Genomic DNA, 22,500 nt, shown 5'->3' with positions numbered 1-22,500 from the left:
TGCTCAGCGAATGCAAGCGAAGCACGAAACGTCAAGGCCATCGCCAACTAGAAGGTTTCCGCGAGAGTTGGACGCTCGACCATACCAGTCAATGATGAGAGGTCGTTCAAAATTCACTTATAACCTTATGGGGCTGCATGAGCTTTGGCTACGGGTAGGCAGACGCACAAGCAAATAAGGTGGTAAGCAAGCAATCGATGCGTGCCGCGGAGGTTGAAGCTGCAGGTTCTTTGAACTTGGCTGCAGGACGGAGGACGTCGGTGATTGTTCACGGAGAGAACATTCCAATTCCCCAGAATCTTACCGTCCTGTCTGCGGCACGACGGCAAAAACTTTAGTTGAATATGCTTGGAATTGTATCAAGCTTCCTAGAAGTTTGAAATTATTGGTGAAGGGCAAAGTCTGGTGTTGACGATGAATGCACTGGAGATTTCATTGTGGAGTTCCAGTGTGGAGTTCCGAATACATATGCACCGGCACGGGCCGGTCCGGGCGGCTGGCCGTGCCATTGCTGGTCACTCCGTCGTAACGACAATTTGAAGTCGGCACGCGACAGGCATGGCCGCTTTCCAAATTCGGGTCAGATCTCATGGACTAATGAGTTCACCTTCAACTGGAGACGACTCTCCACCCCATGAACACGAGAATACCTTCAAGCATCGCGGTAAGGCCCTTGCTAGGTACTGGCCGGAGGGGCACATTGTGCTGTGGTTTTGCCGACTAGTATGCGTCAGAAAGCGCTTACAATCACACAAGTAAGCTTCAGACTAAGCGGCAAGTCGTCCAAGTAAACATCAAGATGGTTCTTAGCATGAGCTTTCTACTTTGCGCCTACACATGAAGAGAAAGATCGTTGTCGTGTTAAGGCGATGCAAATTCAAGCCCCAATGAAGTCACGAAATGTATAACTGCATGTGGGAAGCCCGTTCTGCCTGCATCAGCATTTGCCCCGCAGCAGCAATCTTATCTGTTCTACGCGCGTCAGACTTTAAGCATCTTGACAGCGGAGCGGAAATTCAGATCGAATCGGCTCTGCCGTCCAAACACACACACAGGGAACGACATGATGCCCGAGAGCTAGAGAGGCACGACGACACACCCGGACATTAAGCAGGTACAGAGACAAAGCTTCTCGAGTGTAAGCTTACGTAAACGAAACAGACTGAACGATTACTTCCGTAACCCCAACCCAGAGAGCACACGGGACACCTGTTCATCCGGTCATCGCAAGTCGACAACCCCCCGTCCCTCCTAACCTTAACCTCAACGTCGCCACACCTGTCACCGATGTCCACCGAATATGCCACCGACCCTTGACACTCCATTGTTGCCGCGCGTAGACACCAATGTTTACCGGCATCGCACACCGACGTGCAAACCGGGCAAAACTCCAAGCAACCCGAAGAGCTCCGTCCTGGCCCTTCGATCAACTGCCTCCCACCCACCCACCGAAGACTGCCATTCTCTTTGTCGCGACCATAACCCAAGTCGCGACTTGCAACGAAGCATCAGGAAACTCTTTTTCCAAGTCGTTCCAGTCACTGCCGACGACCAACAATACCCGGGAAATTGGGCTGGTGTAAAGACTACGTGGGATTCGCATCCCCCCTTTATCGTATCGAGCATGCACAGCCTCACGGACCTCTTTCAACAACAATCTCCTCTCTCCTCTTGTTTTTGTCTCGGATTAATCCTGTTCCCCATTTTCCTTCCTTTCGTTATTTTTTGTTTTCTTAAATTTCCCCCTTTTTTTTTTTTTTTTTTTTTTTTTTTTTTTTTTTTTTTTGTAATTTTTTCTACTTTTTTTTTGTAATTTTTTTTTTTGTGGCATCGTTTGCGGTACGATTCCTCTCCAGCATTGACCCTACCAACAATGGAGGTATACATGAAAATGACTGCATGAATGACGTAGCTACCTTGACCGCCATGTGCCCAAAGCACCAAACCTGATAACAGGGCAAATGAGGGCGTGCTGCATCAGCTGGAGCACCAGCTGCTGCCGTCCGACCATTCAACCATTCGACCTAGCGCAACCAAGTACCTTGATGCCTGGAAGCGCTGGTGTAAACGGCGATGATAATAGGCCCTTGATGAATTCAAGATTTGAAAAAGTTGTCCAAGTTGTCCTTACAATCAGATCAGAGGAGTTGACGGTCCGATCGCATCTGTCCATTTCTTTTTTTTTTTTTTTTTTTTTTTTTTTTTTTTTGCGGTGGCGAACTTCATGGCATGCACGACGCAGGACTTTCTTGGTTATGATACCTGACTTGACCTGACCTTACCCTACCACCACCACCCACAGGTACCCTGACTTTTGTCAATATTCCAGAATTACCTCCAAAAGGTGACCTACCCTGATGTTCAAAACAAAAGGCGGTCAAAACAATAACATGCCACTTTCAGACATTTTGTTACTGTAGTGCCTTGGTGACAAGAACACGGCAGGGCATCGCATCGTAACCGCCCGCCGCTTTTCCCGTCCTCCAGGTTTTGAAATGTCTCAGATGCGATTTGTGACCGTGTAGCCGTTTAGGAATGTGGAGATACTACAGGACACGAGGCGGCGGCGAGATGTTGTGGTTAAGTGAGGTAGCCGGCGAACTTAGTTAGTTAGCGAAGGAAGTGCAATCTTCATGTGTACATGCGGCTCTGTTTTGCCAAACACGTGCCTGGATTTGTGGATGTGTAGCGTGGTATGGAGGCGCAACTGAACTACGGTTCGGCGAAAATCGAAATGTAGGCGAGGTGAATTCGGGTGTCGACTATGTTACTGCTTTGTTCCTCTTCTTTTTTTTTTTCTTTTTTTTTTCCAACAACTTTAACGAAAGTGCAAGTGCCTCGATTCAGTAAGCGAAGTCGTCAAAAAGTCTGCACAGTAATTTAGGATCGAGAAGGCAGATCTTTCCTCAAATCCTTTGGGTTGGGGGGTTTTGGTAAGGTTGTGCGTTGCTGCTGCGGAAAAGGGGGGGGGGGGGGGGGGTATGTCGCCTTACATTGAGACCCCTATCTCAAAAGGAAAGGGGTAAGATGAATTTTGACTTGGTGTGGTAAGATCCATGACTTCGGAGTTCAAGGTTTCCAGAGTTTTGCTTAATTCATTCCACAGGATAGCAGGTTCAGACCTCGAACTATCCACTCCATTCCGAATAGAGGTAGTTTTAAGGTTACCCCCAAGCGCATCCGGGCCGACACGGAGCCGCATGATGCCCTGTTCTCTCCCACCAGCCGCCGAGAGGCCCGGGCGCTGCGTTGGCACTCGGCAAGTGCCTCTGCGAGCCCCGGCATTCTATACCTATGGACTGGACTGATGGCAGTTGCCCACCGTCGCTGGCCTGCACACCAGCAGGAGACTCTGTAACTTGACCCTCCATGGCCCCTCAAAAGTGCAACGTACTTGCAAGTTCCAGTTGCCTTTTAAAAATGCAGTGAACCCGACGTAATGTTCTCCAGATCTTCGGTCGTATGTGACAAGACCTAGGCTGGACTGATCGGGAAAGACGGGGCCAGTGGTGATACGTTTCAGTGTGCACGAGGGAATTGTGAGACGTGCGACAAAAGGGAGTGAGGGGATTGAGGGGGGTCATGGAAGGGCTCGATGGCGGAGACATCATTTGGAGACTGGCAACACCACAGCTTAGGTTGTTACGGCAGTGGTGGAAAGAAGGTCAGGCACTGCGTGAAGCAGGGAAGGATGGAGGGACGGATCGGCCCTGCAGTTTCTCTATCTACGACACTAGCGCTTTATTTAATCGAGCCTTCTGAGACATGTGGTGCTGGTGAACAGCCTGGATAATGTGTCTGATGTAAGGAAGGTAACTGTGGACCCTTGTGGGTTCAGGGAAGGAAGGTACTTTGGTCAGAGCCGAGTTATAGCCGTCTAATGGATGTTCCTTCCCCTGGTTCGTGCGTTCTGTCTCAAGTCCGGGTGTAATGTACCTTACATCTTGCCTATCTTGATGTTACTTACCGCCAACGCAGCCCGGAGCTTGCAGCGGCTAAGCAGAGCGGGGAAGGTGACGATGCGATGCGACAGATGCCGAGTCCTGGATGAAAGTATGGTCAGATCGATGCGATACTGCGATACAATACCGCCATTGTGTTACCTTGACTGGCATCAGACCTAGCAGAGCGTGCGATGTCCGTGATATGATGAGGTCCAGATGCTCACTCCAACCCCCACACCATACTGATATCGTCCTCGCCTCAGACAGTTGCTCAACTTGAAAGAGGCGGAAAGGTGTCAGCCTCGGTGTGAAGGATCGTTGTTCTTTACGAGCTTCCATGCATCGGTGGAGGTTGGCGATGGTTTGTTGCAGTGTGGATGTGATTGATTTTGTCCGGTCGATGATTGCAGAAGCGGCATAACCAGGGGTACCCAAGTACCTGAACCTAGGTAGGATATCCCCACGGGCCGGACATTGCACCTGGCACCTACATCGTGCTGACGGACTCGGGGATGTGGATGGGGCAGTCCATGAATGCACATCCCCTCGGTGCAAGATAAGGTTGTCAATCTGTCATCACAGCCAAACGACAGATGACTACCGTACCCGTGCCTTGCCATCTCCCCCATCCAAGATCCGGGACTGTGGGAGAGAGATATCGAGTCGAGTTACCTGGCAGCCAGTGGGTGGGCTGTTGAAGAAAGGGTGTGATACAAAATGTGGTGAGATGCCATGCACGTCTCGGAGTAGGTTGAACTAGGTAGGGACGGAGGCTGATCAATGTCTCGATCCCATGTGGATTTTTATGGGTCCTGTGTCCCGTTGGCGAAATCCAACAATCCAATAACAATAGCCAGAGCGAGTTTGTTGTTCCATCAATTGGGCCTCGACGTTCCTGTAATATTGGACGAGGCTGAGCAGCTCAGTGCAGGGCGCAGGATGTGGCTTCCGTGGAAGAACGAGAGGGAAGTGAGCCTTGTTCCGGGGTAGGGCGCATGGTTGCCTCGTTTGCTGGGCACGCATCAATATGGATCGACAGATAAAAGACCGCAGATTCGAGAAGCCATCACATCGACAAGACTGGGGAGCAAAGTCGCCACCTTCTGCCCATATGTTCGGGCTTTATGCAAGAGGTATTAGCGATGCATCATGCAAGGCTGCAAGGCTGTTTGATATTTGCAAGTTAAAGAACAAACAAAACTTTTGAATCACGGATGGTCCAGAGCACCCAAATGCCATACAGAAAAGATTGGACGCATGGACATTAGGTTCGCACTGAATAGAGCCGAAGCAGTTCCACACCGACCCTATCATGCGGTAAGCATCTGACCACAATGGAAGAAGATATTTGTTCATACATCACTACCTCTATCTATGCGTCTTACTGTCCGAGAAATCTTGCCGCGGAGGAGTGCTAAATTTCGTGTTGCCGTCCGTTGGATTCAAGCCATCATCCTCCCGGAACTAGGGATGCCGTGTTGCTTGGAACTGATCCGCTACTAAATGGGGGTGCGGATGCTTGGTGAAGGTACCACGATTCGAAAATGGTAAACTGAAGCCACCCATTTCTGCCAAATCAAATGGCAATGGGAAGAAAATAGTGTCATAAAAGTGAAAACTGGCAAGAAGGTGTGGACGATTACCCCAACATCCGCCTTTCCGGAGCTCAAAGCGGCGATAATCGGGGAATGTCCGAGAACGAAGCCGAAGCGCCAATACAATCACGAATGTAGAGGTACCTTGTACCAAACTTGTACTTACAAGAACTTGCGTCACCCGAAGTACATTAACAACATGCAGCAAGACCGTCAGTCAACTGTACCCAACACATCGTGCAAGCTGCACCATGCTGCCTCAATCCCGCCTGTTTTTTCCCCATGTGATGCATTCATACTATAATTGAATGAGTTGCGGCAATGTAAAGGCAGTTTGATCGAGATTGGCATGTGTCAAACGCAGCAAGGAGAAAATGGCAGCCCATTGTTTAAGTTTCAAAAAAGTCGGGCCAATGCCAATGACGCAGGTGTAAGCATATTGCAAGCATATGTGCCAGACCGATTGTGCATGCAAGAGTGAATTTCTTACATGACGCTCCTTTTGGGATTGCTCTGCAATAAGAAACCTCCTTTTATAGACCGTGAGGGGGACACGCATCCAATTTGGCAGGCATTGAGCAGAGTTGGAGAAACGACAGGAACCTGGACCCCTCTCCAACAGGTATCAAACTCTAGTAGGTATATAACGAACAGAACCGGACCCTAGAATAGAGAAAACCTTCATATTGATTGACATGGTCTTCACTGGTCAAATGCGTCGGAGAGGAACACCAGTTTGCGAAGACGACCGTCGAACCTTGGTAAAAACCAGTTGAGGCTTACACCAAGTAGGGGCTTCGCTGCATCTTGGTCCATTCCACGAACGGCCCTAGCTGGCACGGACTGTTGAAATTCTGTCACATCGGTCTCTTTCTTGCACCTGTAGAAGGGCGCATGGCCTAGCCTCGGTTTCGGCAAAACACATACACCCTATTATCTTGTAAAATCCAGAGACGAGGGACTGGTGTTCACGGCACAGTCGCGTGGGTACGAGTACACTGTTGTTGAACTATGTCAGATAAAGCACACGCAAGTATGACCGCATGATACGGTACATGACATGTATATGGGGGTGTATAGTATTGGGTGGTCTTGAATAATTGTCAACCTTCATCACTGAGAAGCTCGGGCAGAATCGACTGTGTAGAGCCAACGTATTCTCAGACTCCTTTCGTAGAACCTCAAGGAAGTTGAAAAGTTCCTGGAACGGTAATTTGGACGCCGGCTGCTGGACGAATATTGCCTTCTTTCACATCAACTTTCAAAGCTCGCTCTTGCCCTAGCGGGCGGAAAGCCCCAATACACTTGGTCTGTGCGAACTGTTGATCAGAGAAGGAACGAACTACCCGTTGGGGAGGGGGGTAAAGTTGGAAACATGAAGAAAATTTGACCCCCTTCCCCATTGGTTAAGCTGTAATTCCACGTTGGGACAAGATGAAGCAGGGCGGGCCAGTCCTCAACATCGATGTACATGAAATCCGTTAGCGCCGCCGTATACCGTTGGGGACCCGAGCTGCCGAATTCCCCAGAGTTCAGTTTGCTCCATCGCCGATTACGATTACTATCCACATTCTGATACTGAGAGCTACCTACGAAGTCTCCCACATGCCGGTAAAGAACATTGTATGCCACCGGTACTAAGCGTCATCAACATTCCTTACGACAACGCCGTATACCGCAACGAGCAACGGCGGTATTGGTTGGCGCAAGCGTTTCCGTCGTTTGATCCAAAGCCTCTAGCTGAGATTCATAAAGACGAGAGGGCATTGGTGATCGAATCTTTACATCCCGGCGAGGTCAATCCCAGCCACTCACCAAGAAAAGACCGTCCGAAACTTGGAACACTATGTCGCCGGAGATGCTCTTCCCTTTCCATAATGCATGAGATTCTCTACCAACATTCACTGTCGTGTACCGTATGATCCCGCGATGCAAACAAGGCGGGCAACGCAGGCTTAAGTTCTGCCATTTACCTACATCAACACTTGAGTACATACAGTTGCATATAGTCGGTAAACCTGTAACCCTACAAGATCTGCCGGTAATTCAGTTACCAAACATCGGAAGGCCACTGCATTGACTCCGGATCCAGACTGCACAGATAACGCAGCCTGGAACGTCAGACAAATGCTTTGACAGCTGACAATGAGCATGTGCACTGTTTTCGAACACTTCAAACCCTTCATCCTGAAATGGGGTCTCCACCAACCAACCAATACGGAAAATTATACAGTAGGTACTTCACAAGTATGATCTATCCGTGAGCATCTCAATACAATTTCGAGAGTCATGATCTGAAGGTGAAGGGACGTATACTGACATCAAAACATCACCGAGAAGCTTTCCTGCTGATGGGAGGGCATTGGCATTATATGTCCACAAATCGATGACCATTACCATCCTGTCTCAGTAATGAGCTTGGCATGTCTCATGCTGTAGGCATCCGAATGAACGAATACACAATGCTTCATTCCTCATCCAGCTCAAACCAAGCCGAACTTTGAGCAAGAGCTGATCATCTCACGGTTTCATTGTCGTTCAAGGTAAGGGAACAACGCACACTAAATAGTCCTTAGTTCTTGGGTCGAGTGATCCTACAGCTGCGTCTGGTCAACTTCTGGAAAACGCACGCTGCCGAATTCAGGCAACCAAGATGTACCTACCGCCGCATGGCGAGCGTGACCCCACGCAGTTGGACTCTCCTTTTGAGCGCATCGAGCAACCAGACGAGCCTTGCACGCGACGCATAGGCATATTCACTAGCCAGAAACCGCGCCATTTGCTGGAGAGCGGACTATGGAAGCAGGCAAATCACAGCATATCTATCGTCAGTGTGTTACATCCATAAAAGCGCCTTGCATGCTACAGACATTGACGTCCGGACTAGCTCAGACCCCCGGGGGCCAAGCACTCGAACAGCTCCCCGTCTGAGCTGAGCTGAACTGCAGACATCATTATCACCAGCATTCCCATTCATGTCGAGTGGCTGGCATGGTTCAAGCTGCAGTAAAGCGTGTTTGGCACTCATCTGTGCTGTCTACACCGACGAAAACGGGGATCAACGTAGGTATCACTCCACGTTTGCGGCCATGGTATAGGTAAGGTCAGACTTGGTACTTCTACACCGGTTAGTATGCAATGATACCTTGCACAGATTGAGAAAGCTCCAATTCTCGTCGCATTGCTCAACTATTTCCCGAAACGGCTTAGAGGCTTTTACTTTGGAAACCTAACCGGATTGGGCAGTTAAACATCCGTGGCCCACAGTACTCCAGTTCAACGTTCTTTCGTTGACGTGCCACAAGGCATACGGACTTATGGTGTGGAAGATAAGATCCCTTGAAAGATGTTGCTTGCCACGTCCCTGGCAGCTAATCAGGTCAGTGTACGTTCATCCAGAGGGAGTTGTACGATAGTGGCTTTCACTCACCGATGAAGGGAGGAGAGAGAGAACAGGAGAGCGCGGGAGCAGGTGTTCAATAAAAAGTCCAAGACCCCTGTGGCCTTACCATATTGAGCTAAGGCAGGGGTGCTTCTGACCTATAGCATCTCGTCCATCCGAACACCCTGAGCCAGACACTCAATCATTCCCGTCTTGGGTGGTGTGGTACCCCAACACTCCAGGACAATGCTCGATGTTACGCCCTGTCTATATTTACACAAGGGCACGAGAACCTCACGACATCGATCCTTGCCATAAATCATCACCTTTACCGCGTCTGAAGCTTTGGGCCATCATCCGTTTCTGGTGTCACAACTGAGAACAGCACGTTCCGTGCCGGATGTCCGTGTGGCTAACTCTTATACGATGGACCGTAAGCACCGCGAGCCGATTTGTATGGGCGGCTGTTTTAGGAGGGGGTGGGGAAGTCCGCATCTGACAATGTACCCAGGGTGCAGAGCCGTACAAAGACATTTCCCATGTTAATTGTTTAGTACCTCGAGGATCAGGCTTCCAGCAGATGTAGCCTTGTCCAGGAGCGGCATGAGTTCCCTGATGGAAGCATGCAGGTGCTAGTCTTACACGACGGAACATTGCCAGGTCTTCAAGATAAGTCCGAGGGATGCTAAAAGCTCCCCCACAGATCAAACTCAAATGGTTTACCAATAATCGTAACGGAATGAAGATACACAAAACAATGTCTTGGGTATCTTTGCCGAGCTTGTGTATCAATCCCCGCCAAGGCCTACATAGTCACCCAGAATAAGCTCAGACAAGCAGCTCGCCCACCGGCTAGGGCGAAATCTACGTAACCGTAGGCATGAGGCAGCTGTTCTCTCATACCACAGTGGTGTGTGTACATCTGCTCTACGTACATTTTGCATTCCGCATAAGAGATCCGAAAACTGTCGCCCCTCCCCCCCCTCTTTTGCTCACCTTTATATCTTTAGTTTATTTAAATGTCTGTCCTATCCCTTTCATGCTACATCTTCAAGCAAAGGGACTTACCATCGCCCTTGTTACAACACTACCTCGCAGCATCGTCCTTCCTTCCGAGGATCGTTCTATATATTCTGCATAATTCCCGACAACCATATAGCATACGGCCGAGAAGAACCTGACGAGAGAGACGCGCACAATGTCTTCTGTCCAGCCAGATCAGTCATTGGCATTCTACCTCTTCGGCGACCAGTCTCTTGACACGCACGCTTTCCTCGCAAGCGCCTTCCTCAAACCCAAGAAAGGCACTCTTGCAAAAGCGTACTTGGATCAGGTGGGCTATGCAATCCGACGCGAGATAGATCAGCTTCCCAGGACAGAACGTTCGAAACTACCCGAATTCCTCAATTTACAGCAACTCAATGAGAGATATCATGGTCAGCCCATCAAACACCCTGGCATCGACGGTGCCCTTTTGTGCATATCACAATTGGCTCATTACATAGAGTAAGCGGTGATCTGCTTGTCTGCCCTTCCCTTTGCTCACGCTAACCCTAACACTGTTTCTAGTCATATTGAGAGTAACCACGATGACCTCGCCAGACCGGAGAATACATGCCTTGTCGGCCTATGCTCCGGGCTCTTCGCAGCCACCGCAATCGCCTGCACGAAGTCGTTATCAGAGTTGGTACCACTGGCCGTCCAAGTGACCCTCATGTCTTTCAGAGTTGGACGACACGTATATAAGGTTGCCGAACAGATATACCCCACGGCCGAAAAATCTGAGAGCTGGACATATATCTTCACCAATATTTCGGAAGGCGCTGCCGGTCAGGTGGTCCATGATTTCAATAAGAAAAGCGGCTGGAACCGCGTCAACCGGCTATATTTGAGTGCAAGCTCCTCACAGAGTGTCGCCATTTCGGGTCCTCCTTCTTCTCTGAAGGCCTTCGCTAGTGGACACAACTTTGGCGGGAAGACCAACGTAACCTCGATCCCCGTCTACGGACCCTATCATGCACCACACCTTCACGATGCTGCCTCGGTCGACGAGATCCTACGCCTGGACGACGAGGTGGTGATTGACGCGCTGCACAGAACGAAGCCGAGATCCCACGTCATGTCGTGCTTTTCGGGCGAATGGGTCACCGACAGGCAACTCACGACGGCGTCGCTGCTGAAGCAGATTGTGCACGAGATTTTGGTGGAGCCCTTGCGATTTACCAAGGTGCTTGACGGATGTATTGCCAGGGCAAAGAGCTTCAAGGGAAAGAGCTGCCTCATTCTTCCGCTCGGTCCTACTCAGAACGGCGCCACTCTCGTTGGGCTGATCAAAGCCCACACAAACCTGGAAGTCACGTTCCGGGACTGTCCCCCCATCTCCCCTGAGGCAACTGCTTCCCGAATTGGCAACCACGGGTCCAGTGGCAAGTGCAAGCTCGCCATTGTTGGCATGGCTGGCCGCTTCCCCGATGCTGCCAATCACGAGAAGCTCTGGGAACTTCTCGAGAAGGGCCTCGACGTCCACCGCGTTGTGCCGCCCGACAGGTTCGATGTCAAGACGCACTATGACCCTACGGGCAAGGTCATCAACACCAGTCACACTCCGTATGGCTGCTGGATCGAGCAGCCGGGCTTGTTTGATCCGCGCTTCTTCAACATGTCGCCCCGTGAGGCCTTCCAGACCGACCCTATGCAGAGAATGGCCTTGACAACAGCCTACGAAGCACTGGAGATGTCGGGATACGTCCCCAACCGAACACCCTCCACCAGACTGGACCGCATCGGCACCTTCTACGGACAGACGTCAGACGATTGGCGCGAGATCAACGCGGCTCAGGAGGTCGACACCTACTTCATCACCGGTGGTGTCCGTGCCTTTGGTCCTGGTCGTATCAACTACCACTTCGGCTTCAGTGGCCCTAGTCTCAACATCGATACTGCCTGTTCCTCCAGCGCCGCAGCGCTTCAGGTTGCCTGTACTGCTCTCTGGGCTCGCGATTGCGACACCGCTATCGTGGGCGGCTTGTCTTGCATGACTAACCCAGACATCTTTTCGGGTCTGAGCAGAGGTCAATTCTTGTCCAAGAAGGGGCCTTGCGCGACCTTTGATAATGAGGCCGACGGCTACTGCCGTGGTGATGGCTGCGCTTCGGTTGTCGTCAAGCGATTGGAAGATGCTCAGGCCGACAACGACAGAGTTCTCGCCGTTGTTCTCGGCACCGCGACCAACCACTCAGCCGATGCTATTTCCATCACTCATCCCCACGGGCCAACTCAGTCTACGCTCTCTCAAGCTATCCTGGACGACGCTGGTGTGGATCCGCACGATGTTGACTACGTGGAGATGCACGGGACGGGCACTCAAGCAGGAGACGGCACCGAAATGGTGTCTGTTACCAATGTCTTTGCGCCAGCGCAGCGCAAGAGGCCCCAGGACAGGCCGCTCTATCTTGGTGCCATCAAGGCCAATGTCGGCCATGGTGAGGCGGCTTCTGGAATCACTGCCCTTTGCAAGGTGCTCTTGATGCTTCACAAGAACGCCATCCCTCCCCACGTCGGCATCAAAAAGGGGTCGATCATTAACAAGACCTTCCCCAAGGACTTGTCTGAGCGTAACGTCAACATCGCCTTCCATTTGACCCCGTTCAAGCGCAAAGATGGCAAGCCCAGGCGTGTCTTCATCAACAACTTCAGTGCCGCTGGTGGTAATACTGGCATTCTGGTTGAAGATGCCCCCAAGACCGCACCAACGTTGCCCGATCCACGCAGCTGCCATCTCGTCACCATCACTGGCAAGTCCAAAGCTGCCATGATTCGGAACGCGGAGAATCTTGCCAAGTGGATGAACAAGCATACGGATGCGTCGCTCGCGGACATTTCTTACTCCACAACCGCCCGCAAGATCCAGCACTACTGGCGCATGAGCGTCACCGCTTCGAGCGTGAATGAAGCGCAGAGTGCTATTCTGAATCGCCTCAAGGAGAACTTTGTTCCTGTAACTCCTGAGCAGCCAAAGGTTGCTTTCTTATTCACCGGTCAAGGCTCGCAATACACTGGCATGGGCAAGGAGCTGTACGAAAATTACTCCGTTTTCCGGGAGAGCCTTCATGAGTTTGACCGTCTTGCTCGCCTTCACGGTTTCGAGTCTTTCCTTCCCTTGATTGACGGTACTGCCCAGGATGTCGCCAATCTGTCACCCATCATCACACAGCTCGGTCTTTGCTGCTTTGAGATGGCGCTTGCAAAGCTTTGGGAGTCATGGGGGATCAAGGCAGCCGTGGTAATGGGCCACAGTCTCGGAGAGTATGCCGCGCTGAACGTTGCCGGCGTCCTCAGCGCCAGCGACACCATCTACCTTGTCGGCACTCGTGCGAAACTTCTGGTTGAGAAGTGTACGCTGAACAGCCACGCCATGCTCGCCGTTCAAGCTCCAGTCAAGGAAGTCCAAAAGGCGTTGGGTAGCATGGCCTCCAGCGTGAACGTTGCCTGTATCAATAGCAACCGTGAGACGGTGCTCAGTGGGCCAACTGATGTCATCACGAAACTAGAGGAGGAGCTCAACGCTGCTGGACAGAAGGCCAAGAGATTGCTCGTTCCGTACGCGTTCCATTCTGCTCAAGTCGACGCCATTCTCGACGAATTTGAAACACTGGCCTCCGCAATTCTTTTCGAGCGTATCAAGGTTCCCATCATTTCTCCGCTGCACGCTGAAGTTTTGGGTGAAGGCGACAGGGTGGATGCTAGTTATCTCCGCCACCACGCCCGAGAGGCCGTCAACTTCCAAGGTGGACTCTTCAGAGCCCAGGAGAAGAATGTCATCGACGAGAAGACCGTGTGGCTCGAGGTTGGCCCCCACGCAATTACAGTGGGCATGGTCAAGGCTGCCTTTGGTGCCACGACCATTGCTGTGCCGACTCTCCGCCGAACAGACCATCCTCAGGCCTTCAAAACTCTCACTGCTACTCTTAGCACGTTGCACTCCGCTGGATTGAACATCGACTTCAGTGAGTATCACAACAACTTCCTCCAATGCGTCCGCCTCCTCGACCTACCCAGTTATTCCTTCGACGAAAAGAATTACTGGCTTCAGTATACGGGGGACTGGTGTCTCACCAAGAACCGTATCGCAAACCAGGGAGGGGCGAAGCAGATCGGGTCCAGCAAGCCGCGACTATCTACCACCACAGTTCAGCGAGTGATCAGAGAAGAGGTCAAGGATGATGTGGCGATTGTTGAGATTGAATCTGAGCTTCATGAGGAGAACCTCAAGAAGGTGGTCACAGGTCACTTGGTCAATGGCGCGCCGCTTTGCCCATCCTCGCTATATGGCGATATGGCCATGACGGTGGCCGACTATGCCTACAAACTCCTGCGTCCCGAGACCGAGAAGATTGGCTGCAACGTCGCAAAGATGGAAGTCCCCAAGACACTCATCTTCAATGACACTGCCAAGAGCCACATCCTAAGACTCACGGTCACGGCCAACGCGCAGGCTGGATACGCTGACCTTGTGTACACCACTGGGGATGGACCGAAAAAGACAGAACACGCCACATGCAAGGTTTACTATGGCGACCTTGAGGACTGGCAACACGAGTTCGATAAGATGGCCTACTTGATCAAGACCCGCATTGACTCCCTCAGGCAACAAGAGCAGCGGGGAGAGGCTTCCAAGATTGGCCGCGGTCTCGCGTACAAACTGTTTGGTGCCCTGGTTGATTACAATCGTCGTTACCAGGGCATGGAGGAGGTCATCCTGGACAGCGAAACCTGTGAAGCCACTGCCAGGATTCGCTTCCAGACCACGGAGAATGATGGCGAGTTCTACTTCAGCCCCTACAACATCGACAGCTTGTGTCACATCTCCGGCTTCATTATCAACGGCACTGATGCTGTGGATTCTCGGGAGCAGGTGTTCATTTCCCACGGCTGGGGCTCAATGAGGTTCACTGAGATCCCTGATCGCAAGAAGGAATACCGCAGTTACATCCGCATGCAACCCGTCAGGGGGAGCAAGATGTTCTCTGGTGATGCCTACGTCTTTGATGGAGAAAGGGTCATTGGTATTGCTGGTGACATCAGGTTCGCTGCCATTCCTCGCAAGGTTCTCAACATGCTGCTGCCTCCCCGTGGAGCCGCCGCTGCCGGTATGGGAAGTAGCGCGCCGGCTTCGGTTCGCGCCGCGCCCCCTCCCGCTCCAACTGCCAAATCCGCATTGGCTGGCAAGAAGAAGAAGAAGGAGACTGTCACACCGGACACTATCGGCAGAGTCAACCAGAAGCTCAAGGGCGGAGTGATCGCACAGGTCCTGGACATTCTTGCCAGGGAGGTGGGCTGCAGCCATGATGAGCTTGCTGACAACATTGCCTTCACCGATCTGGGTGTTGACTCTCTCATGTCCTTGACCGTGTCCGGAAAGATTCGTGAGGAGCTTGACCTAGATATTCCTTCTGGTGCCTTTGTCGATCACCCGACCATTGGTGCGCTCAAGGGCCATCTTGCCCAGTATGAGAAGGCTGGCGCGAACGAGCCCATCTCTTCCAGCGCGTCTGATGGCTCGTCCGATGACGAATCCCCAGAGCTTGATTCCGAGTCCAATGTCACCACTCCCCTTGATGAGAGCGAGGCTAATTCAGTCAAGGGTGAGGGTTCTCGAATTGAATCCGGAGGAGGAGAGAAGAACAACAACGAGTTCCAGAGCCTTGTTCGGAACACCATCTCGCAAGAAATGGGAGTTGATATTGAAGAGATTCAAGCTGCCCCTGATCTAGCAAGTCTTGGTATGGACTCACTCATGAGTCTAGCTATTCTTGGCACCTTACGAGAGAAGATGCACATGGACATCTCGTCCGATCTCTTCGTCACCAACCCTTCGTTGAAGGACGTCGAGCGTGCACTTGGTATCAGTGACGCTCCCAAGAAGGCTGCCCCGAAACTAACCTCTAAACCTGCCAAGTCTAAGAGTCAGGAGCCTTCGCCTACGAACAATTCATCTCTCACATCGAATATCCAGAAGGAGCACCCGAGAATTGGACTCGAAGAGCCTTGCCCCCCAAAGCCTCCGCGTCCCACTAGAATTGTCGACGACTACCCAAACCGTAAAGCAACCTCCACCCTACTGTCCGGAAGTCTGAAGACTGCGACCAAGCAGCTCTTCATGGTCCCCGACGGTAGTGGTAGCGCCACCTCCTACACCGAGATTTCCAATGTCGGCGGTCAGTGGGCTGTCTGGGGCCTTTTCTCTCCCTTCATGAGGACTCCAGATGAGTACAATTGTGGCGTCTACGGTATGGCTGCCAAGTTTGTTGAGGAGATGAAGCGGCGTCAGCCTAAAGGCCCCTACTCTCTTGCTGGCTGGAGCGCCGGTGGTGTCATTGCCTATGAAATCGTCAGCCAGCTCGTCAAGGCCGGCGATGAGGTCGAGAATCTCATCATCATCGATGCTCCATGCCCTGTCACCATTGAGCCCCTCCCACAGGGTCTGCACGCTTGGTTTGCTTCCATCGGCCTTCTCGGTGAGGGCGGCGACGAGAAGAAGATCCCTGAGTGGCTCCTGCCGCACTTCGCTGCCTCCGTCACGGCCTTGAGCAACTACGACGCAGAGCCCATTCCCAAAGAAAAGTGCCCCAAGGTGACAGCTATTTGGTGCGAGGACGGCGTCTGCAAACTCCCGACCGATCCGCGCCCGGAGCCCTATCCCAAGGGCCATGCCCTGTTCCTCTTGGATAACAGAAGTGATTTCGGACCCAACAGGTGGGATGAGTACCTGGATGTCAACAAGATGACCTTCAGACACATGCCTGGCAATCACTTCTCCATGATGAAGGATGACTTGGTCAGTTGTTTCCCCTATCCCCATGCATCAGGTCGCGGTATTGCCAGTACTGGTTTGCTTGATGTTGGTGTTATTGATGCAAGAGTCCGATGTGGGCTTGTCACATTTAAGCCGTCCGGTTGTTGACTTTTACGTCGAAGCTAACTTTCCATCTACTCTAGGCCAAGCAACTCGGTTCTTTTCTTCGGGAGGCTTTAACATGATAATCCGCCATTCACCCAGATCTGGAAGACACATCAAGGCTCAACAACATTCGCCGCCATTTGCGTCGGGGAATGGGTACGCCAGCGTCGAAAAAAATGGCTAGAAAGGAGCAGCAGGTACCTTGACGAAGGCGGTAACAGTTGGCTACTCCTTTCTCCTCCACATGCGCTGCAGCCTGGTCTAGATGAATAGGCCTCAGACTGATCTTGGTGACAAGAGGACCACGGCAGCGAGTCAGAATCAGACAAGGGGAGTGAGAAGGAACATTCGAACTCTCGCCCGTCTACAACCAAAACTGGTGAGGAGGAAAGGGGAAAAAAAAAAAAAAAAAAAAAAAAAAGAAAAGCTGGAGAGATAGGTGAAAAATGAGACGGGAAAGGTTTGTGAAATCATTACTTGGGTTTTGGCGTTTGGGAGTATTGGTTACGTGGACCTGGCTGGACCTGGGAATATTGGAGGGATTCTGAGAATCGTGTTCTTGTTCTATGTTCGTTTGGCTTTTTGGATTTCCACTGGGTGGCTTTCTCCTCCGTTCCCTCGCATGTCTTTCTGCTTGGATATGCTCGTTGGATTTCTTTCTCTTACGCGCAGTTTGTTCTTCATTCCATCGTTTACTTTCCTGGTCCCCCAAGATTGACACCTAGGCCATCTGATTTTTACATAGACGTCGCACTCGTGCATTTGTATTGAAGTACTACCGTATAGACTCCCGGATTGGCAAAAGACGATCGATACCGTGAAATTGAGCTTGGGGTAAACACTTTTATGTAGGTACAAGCAGGGTTAATGGTGAAGACAAATAATAAAGAAGCATACAAATAGCTGACTGACACCATTGATCCTACTTGTGCCTGCATAGAAAGTGTCTACCCCAAGTTCAATTTCACGAGATTAGACGGTATGCAGAATGTGAAGGCTATTGTCTGGCAAAATTCGCGAGCCGCTACGGTCGTTTCAATGTCTGCTTTTCCTGATTCAGTTTCCCAGTTTGCAAGACAGCAAGCCAGACAGATCTGAGATGGATCCAACGTTTTTTTTTTTCCTTCATTTTTTTTTTTTTTGTGATCACCACTTTTGAGTTTTGGCAAGGAGAAGAACCTAGTCTAACTTCCGCACTGCCAACAGCGCGACATTGCTCACGCTCGTTGATACGTTGTGAGTAATAACACCGCGTGGCCGCTCTAGCCCATACTAAGATGGTATGGATTAGGGTGGCCTTTTCTTGTGTTCAAGCTAAAGTAGAGGGTAGGTGAGCGGCGGCTTGCCATTCGCGACGAAGTCGTCTCGCTTGAATGAGTGTGATCCGTGCCGTAATCCCCCGCTAAATCGCCCTCCGCCGTCGTTCTCCTCCCCCTTCTTCTGTTTGCATTATCACGATACCATGAAACGACTGACATCACAATATGAGTATGATATGTATCATTTTCTGAATCACTAGCTATTCTTCCTCAAGCATTCGACGAAAATAGTGCAGCAGCAGCTAAGTAGCCAGCAGACAAAAAGGAATAAACCGGAGAGGTACCGCGACCGGTACCCGATCCGGTCGCTGCGATTGGTCAATGGCATCTTGTCGATGTTTACACCGACCGCAGTCCGCAATCTCCATTCCTCGTTCGCTCGTTCCTTGGTCGATGCCGGATGCGGGGTCTCCGACCTTGGATGATGGCGGCCAGCTGACTATCTACTAGCATCCAAGTACCTTACCCAATCGATAGTCATTCACATTCCGATTTCTTCACTAGCGATTCGAGCGGCGGACAGGACGGAAGCGATGTCATCCGTGAACGGCAAGCAGCCAGCCCAGTCTTGACAAATTGACGACCATTTTCAAAGAAACCAGAAGGGAGGAAACCCGGCAGGCTTGGACCCGTTATAGAGAACGACCCGCATGACGAACGTGGAGATCATTGAAAAAAAAAAAAAAAAAAAAAAAAAGAAAAAAAGAAAAAAAGAAAAAGAAAAAGTCCAATATATCATCGTTGCACAAAAATGCATTTCACAAGGGATCCCCTCACCCCCTGCCACATTGCCGGCTGGCTGTCCTAACCCGCCCGCTCTTCTTGTCTTGTTTATCCATCCTATCCCCCCCTTGCCGAGCATGCCCTGCCCTGCCCTGCCTTGCCTATCCTGCATGTCTTTCCCCAGCAGCAACCTAGCGACCTACCATCCAGCGAGTGAAGGCAAGAGATCCAAGACCCAAGACTTTTTTTTTTCTCGTATTCCCTCAATCTAATCTATGGGTAGTTGGCTCAACTAGGGAATGGGCTCGATCGACGCACGAGCAATATCTGAGACCAATCAAACATTCGGGGGTTTTTTCGCCAAGGGACTACGAAAGGGTGAGGCTACAAGGTAAAGGTAAACACTCGCGGGTCGAAATTATTGATGCGCTGCTGGGTTTCTGGCAGGGTTGATGACGGAAGGGGAAAGAGGAGGAGGAGGGGGGGGGAGATGACGGGGAGAAAGGTGGACTGCTACCAGAAGTTGATGGAAGACCCAAATGTCTGAAGACGACATTGACCTGACTGGGATTGTTAACGGTAGGCAAAGGTGAGTAAAATGAAGCGACCGGAATACACCGTAATGCAAGGCATCAACTTTTACGGATTGAGGGATTGACGATGCGCTCGTTACTAACGGGAAAGGGATGAACACGGCATGGCAGGACTTTGACTTAGCGTGCTTTACCTTGTTCGATGCTTATCCCACCTTGACTCGTGACCTCACTGTCGAGAGTATCGCATATCGCAACCAGTAAACGATCTGTGGCTGCTTGCTACTGGCGCTGAGGCTTGATCAATGCGATATTCCAGCTGAAGATCGCCCAATAGAGCGGGACTCTCATCCTGCAAGGTCTACGCCCAAATGCACGACATCCCTCCGCACACTGAAGCGAGCGAAGCGGTGAAGAGAAAAAGAACACGATCAACTTGAAGCAAAACATACGTAAAGATCAATTTTTTTGGCATGGTCGATCTTCGGGACGGGAGTGGCTTGCTCGCTATACGCGCATCAGATAGGCACTCGTTGCCGTTCCATAATGTGTGAATTGCCAAGTACAGTAAGTAGTGTAGGTAGCCATTCACCCTACCCAGCGAAGTCCTCGATCCTCACAAACAAATGTGGCGCGAATCAATAAAACGGCGCACGATACTTACTTGGTGCTACATCGTATTGCAACTCAAACTGTTAGATGCCGGCAGGCGCCAGCTTCCGCCTCCCAAAAAAGCATGGATCTCTCACTGTTGATCGGATGTGTCGTGATTTGGTTTGTAGCGTTCTTTCCTTTCTTTTCTCGTTCTCTTTCTTCCGAAGGATGAGAGGGGAGGAGGAAAGGGTAGGTGTGAGGAAAGACAAGTTGGGAAAGGGGTGGATGGATGAAAATCTAGAAGGAGCAACTTGGGCTGTAGATTGTGGACTTGGACCCTCAGGAGCGCTTGAACTGGAGCAAATCCTCCTGGAACTTTCGAGGCGGTTGCGCCATGGACGCCACATTGCGAATACATGTGTATGTAGGCGAGATCAATATGTGATTATCCAGTATCGGTGGGAAACGAGTTTTCATTGAGCCTTGACTGTCCCATGTCGCCGTGGAGATCGAATCTTGTGTTGGGCATCAGAGCAGATTGTGGGGCACTTGCTGGATGGTTTACTGGCTCACTCATGGCCACACAAGGCAGGCGATTTTAATGATTTAGCAGTCGTAAGCTCTTGCCATTGCTCACTCCTTCCCTTCAGATAGGTTGGTATGACTGAATCCGTCCTCGGCTCCTTCCTTTTGCTCTTGATGTTCATTGGGAATGTTTCGACTACCAACAAGCCAGGGTCCTCACAACCCAATCGACATCAGCACAGATTTGACAGTGTATCATAGCTAGTACTAGTGATGGCCTACCATTTGTGGTTCTATCTTGATCAAACACCCACCACAAGTGTAATCCCTCAAAGACGTCTTCCCGACTTCGGATACATTCCATACCTCGCACGCCCGGTTTATCTTGGAAATATTCGTTTCGCTACCTTTGAGTGAAGTATTGGACGGAAGGCACAAAGACACGGGCCGCACGGGTCCAACGTCGGGGATGACCTAGACAGCGGCTCCTCCTTCTGATTCCAGTTTTTGTTAAACGTGATCTTCAAGTTTGCTTCGCTCGCTCGTGATGTCCAAACGAACCCCAAAAATTCCCTTGTTGAAATCCCTGCCCAACTGCCCAACCCATCATCCATGATGGCAAAACAGGAGTAACCACCATCTAGCACCTTCCTGTCGACCGGACTTTTTACCTACCCGAAGATGAACCCTAGTTGGGACTTCCTAGTCAAGCGGTACCGTCACAGTTCACTCCAGACTCGCTTGACGTTCACCTACACTATCAGCTTTGGTTGCACGAAAGATGTCTATCAAAGCAGTAGCTTCCTGTGGGCTGCCTCATATTCACTTTCTTTCTCGTCATCTTCCCGTCTTCAGTCCCCTATCTGCCGGAAGCTCTCGTTGCCGACTTACTCTTTCGGTTCATTGTCAATCAGTGACCCTGTCTACGTGACTTGCAATCCGAGGTGCAGTCGTGGGTTTCCTTCCATTCTTTTATTTTTTTTTTCCTCTGATTATTCATCGTTATTGCCCGGAGTGTGAGTGTACCTGCCTGTCCACCTGTTTCAATGTCTCTCTGACACCCGTAACAGAATCCCTTTCGGTCTTGCCCCGGGTTCTCAACGTAGGACATGAAGGTTGGTTGTGTTGATGGCATGTCTGTGGTACGAGCCTTCTTCTAGAAGGGAATGATCGGTGTCAGTGAGGGAGCTGATGCTGTGCTAAGTGTCACCATGGAAGTTGGTGTCGACTCACTCATAGGCCACCAGCATCCAAGCCGCAGTTGGGGCCAATGATGTGATCACGCAAGCAGCCACGGCCTGGAGTGAAGATGGAATGTGGACGATGTTGTAGACAGGCTTTTTCTCTTGACCACATAATGCTTGAAGAGATACCGTGGTCAGTCGAAAAGGCCATGTTCTTGAGCATTGCTTGATGGAAGATAAGCATCAGCCCATTTGAGCGATAGGCGTTGATGGATGTGACCGGTGATTGGGCTATCAGTCTGCTTTTGACGTCCAAGATGTTTACGCCAGATAATTACCTGCAGAAGAGAGATATTTTTAACGTGCTCCGTACCCTTCGACGACAAGGGGATGCCCCAACGTTCCACACCTACTCAGCCCATAGAACTCACTTGTAGTGTTTCACTGACTCACGAACACTTCCCCATTTAACCCGCTTCGACCTGAGATGATATAATTATGCAGCTTAATTGCTGTTATCCAAACTTCGGCAGCTTTCTTTGCTCGATCGGCCATGTGTTTCGGACATGACTGGTGCTTGTGCTGAGATGGACTATTCCTCTTCTTGTTGTCAGTGGTATCGTTCAGCAGTCTCTACCGATCCGATTCGCGGCCACTCTTTCTTCACACCGTCATTGGTAAGTAATATCCTTACAGGTACTTATCTTACGGTTTGTTATTCAGTTCCAATTTCAAGAAACG

At 50.8% G+C, this 22,500-nt stretch overlaps 2 protein-coding genes across 2 annotated transcripts; both read left to right on the top strand.

Moving 5' to 3' along the window:
- Positions 1-8,101: 8,101 nt before the first annotated feature.
- B0T23DRAFT_434113 (uncharacterized protein) lies at positions 8,102-8,470 on the top strand (the record flags this gene model as incomplete). The annotated part of the gene is made up of 2 exons (XM_062840485.1): positions 8,102-8,370; positions 8,427-8,470. The coding sequence occupies exons 1-2, from the start codon at positions 8,193-8,195 to the stop codon at positions 8,468-8,470; spliced, it is 222 nt and encodes a 73-aa protein (XP_062696745.1). The 5' UTR covers positions 8,102-8,192.
- A 1,649-nt stretch (positions 8,471-10,119) lies between these two features.
- B0T23DRAFT_409223 (polyketide synthase) lies at positions 10,120-17,276 on the top strand (the record flags this gene model as incomplete). The annotated part of the gene is made up of 3 exons (XM_062839363.1): positions 10,120-10,427; positions 10,491-16,758; positions 16,920-17,276. 3 exons carry the CDS (start codon positions 10,120-10,122, stop codon positions 16,959-16,961), a joined length of 6,618 nt encoding a protein of 2,205 aa, XP_062696744.1. The 3' UTR covers positions 16,962-17,276.
- Positions 17,277-22,500: the final 5,224 nt, after the last annotated feature.

Source organism: Neurospora hispaniola, assembly GCF_033458365.1.
Source record: "Neurospora hispaniola strain FGSC 10403 chromosome Unknown B0T23scaffold_1, whole genome shotgun sequence".
Lineage (NCBI taxonomy): Eukaryota > Fungi > Ascomycota > Sordariomycetes > Sordariales > Sordariaceae > Neurospora > Neurospora hispaniola.
This window is presented reverse-complemented; position numbering and strand designations above follow the sequence as displayed.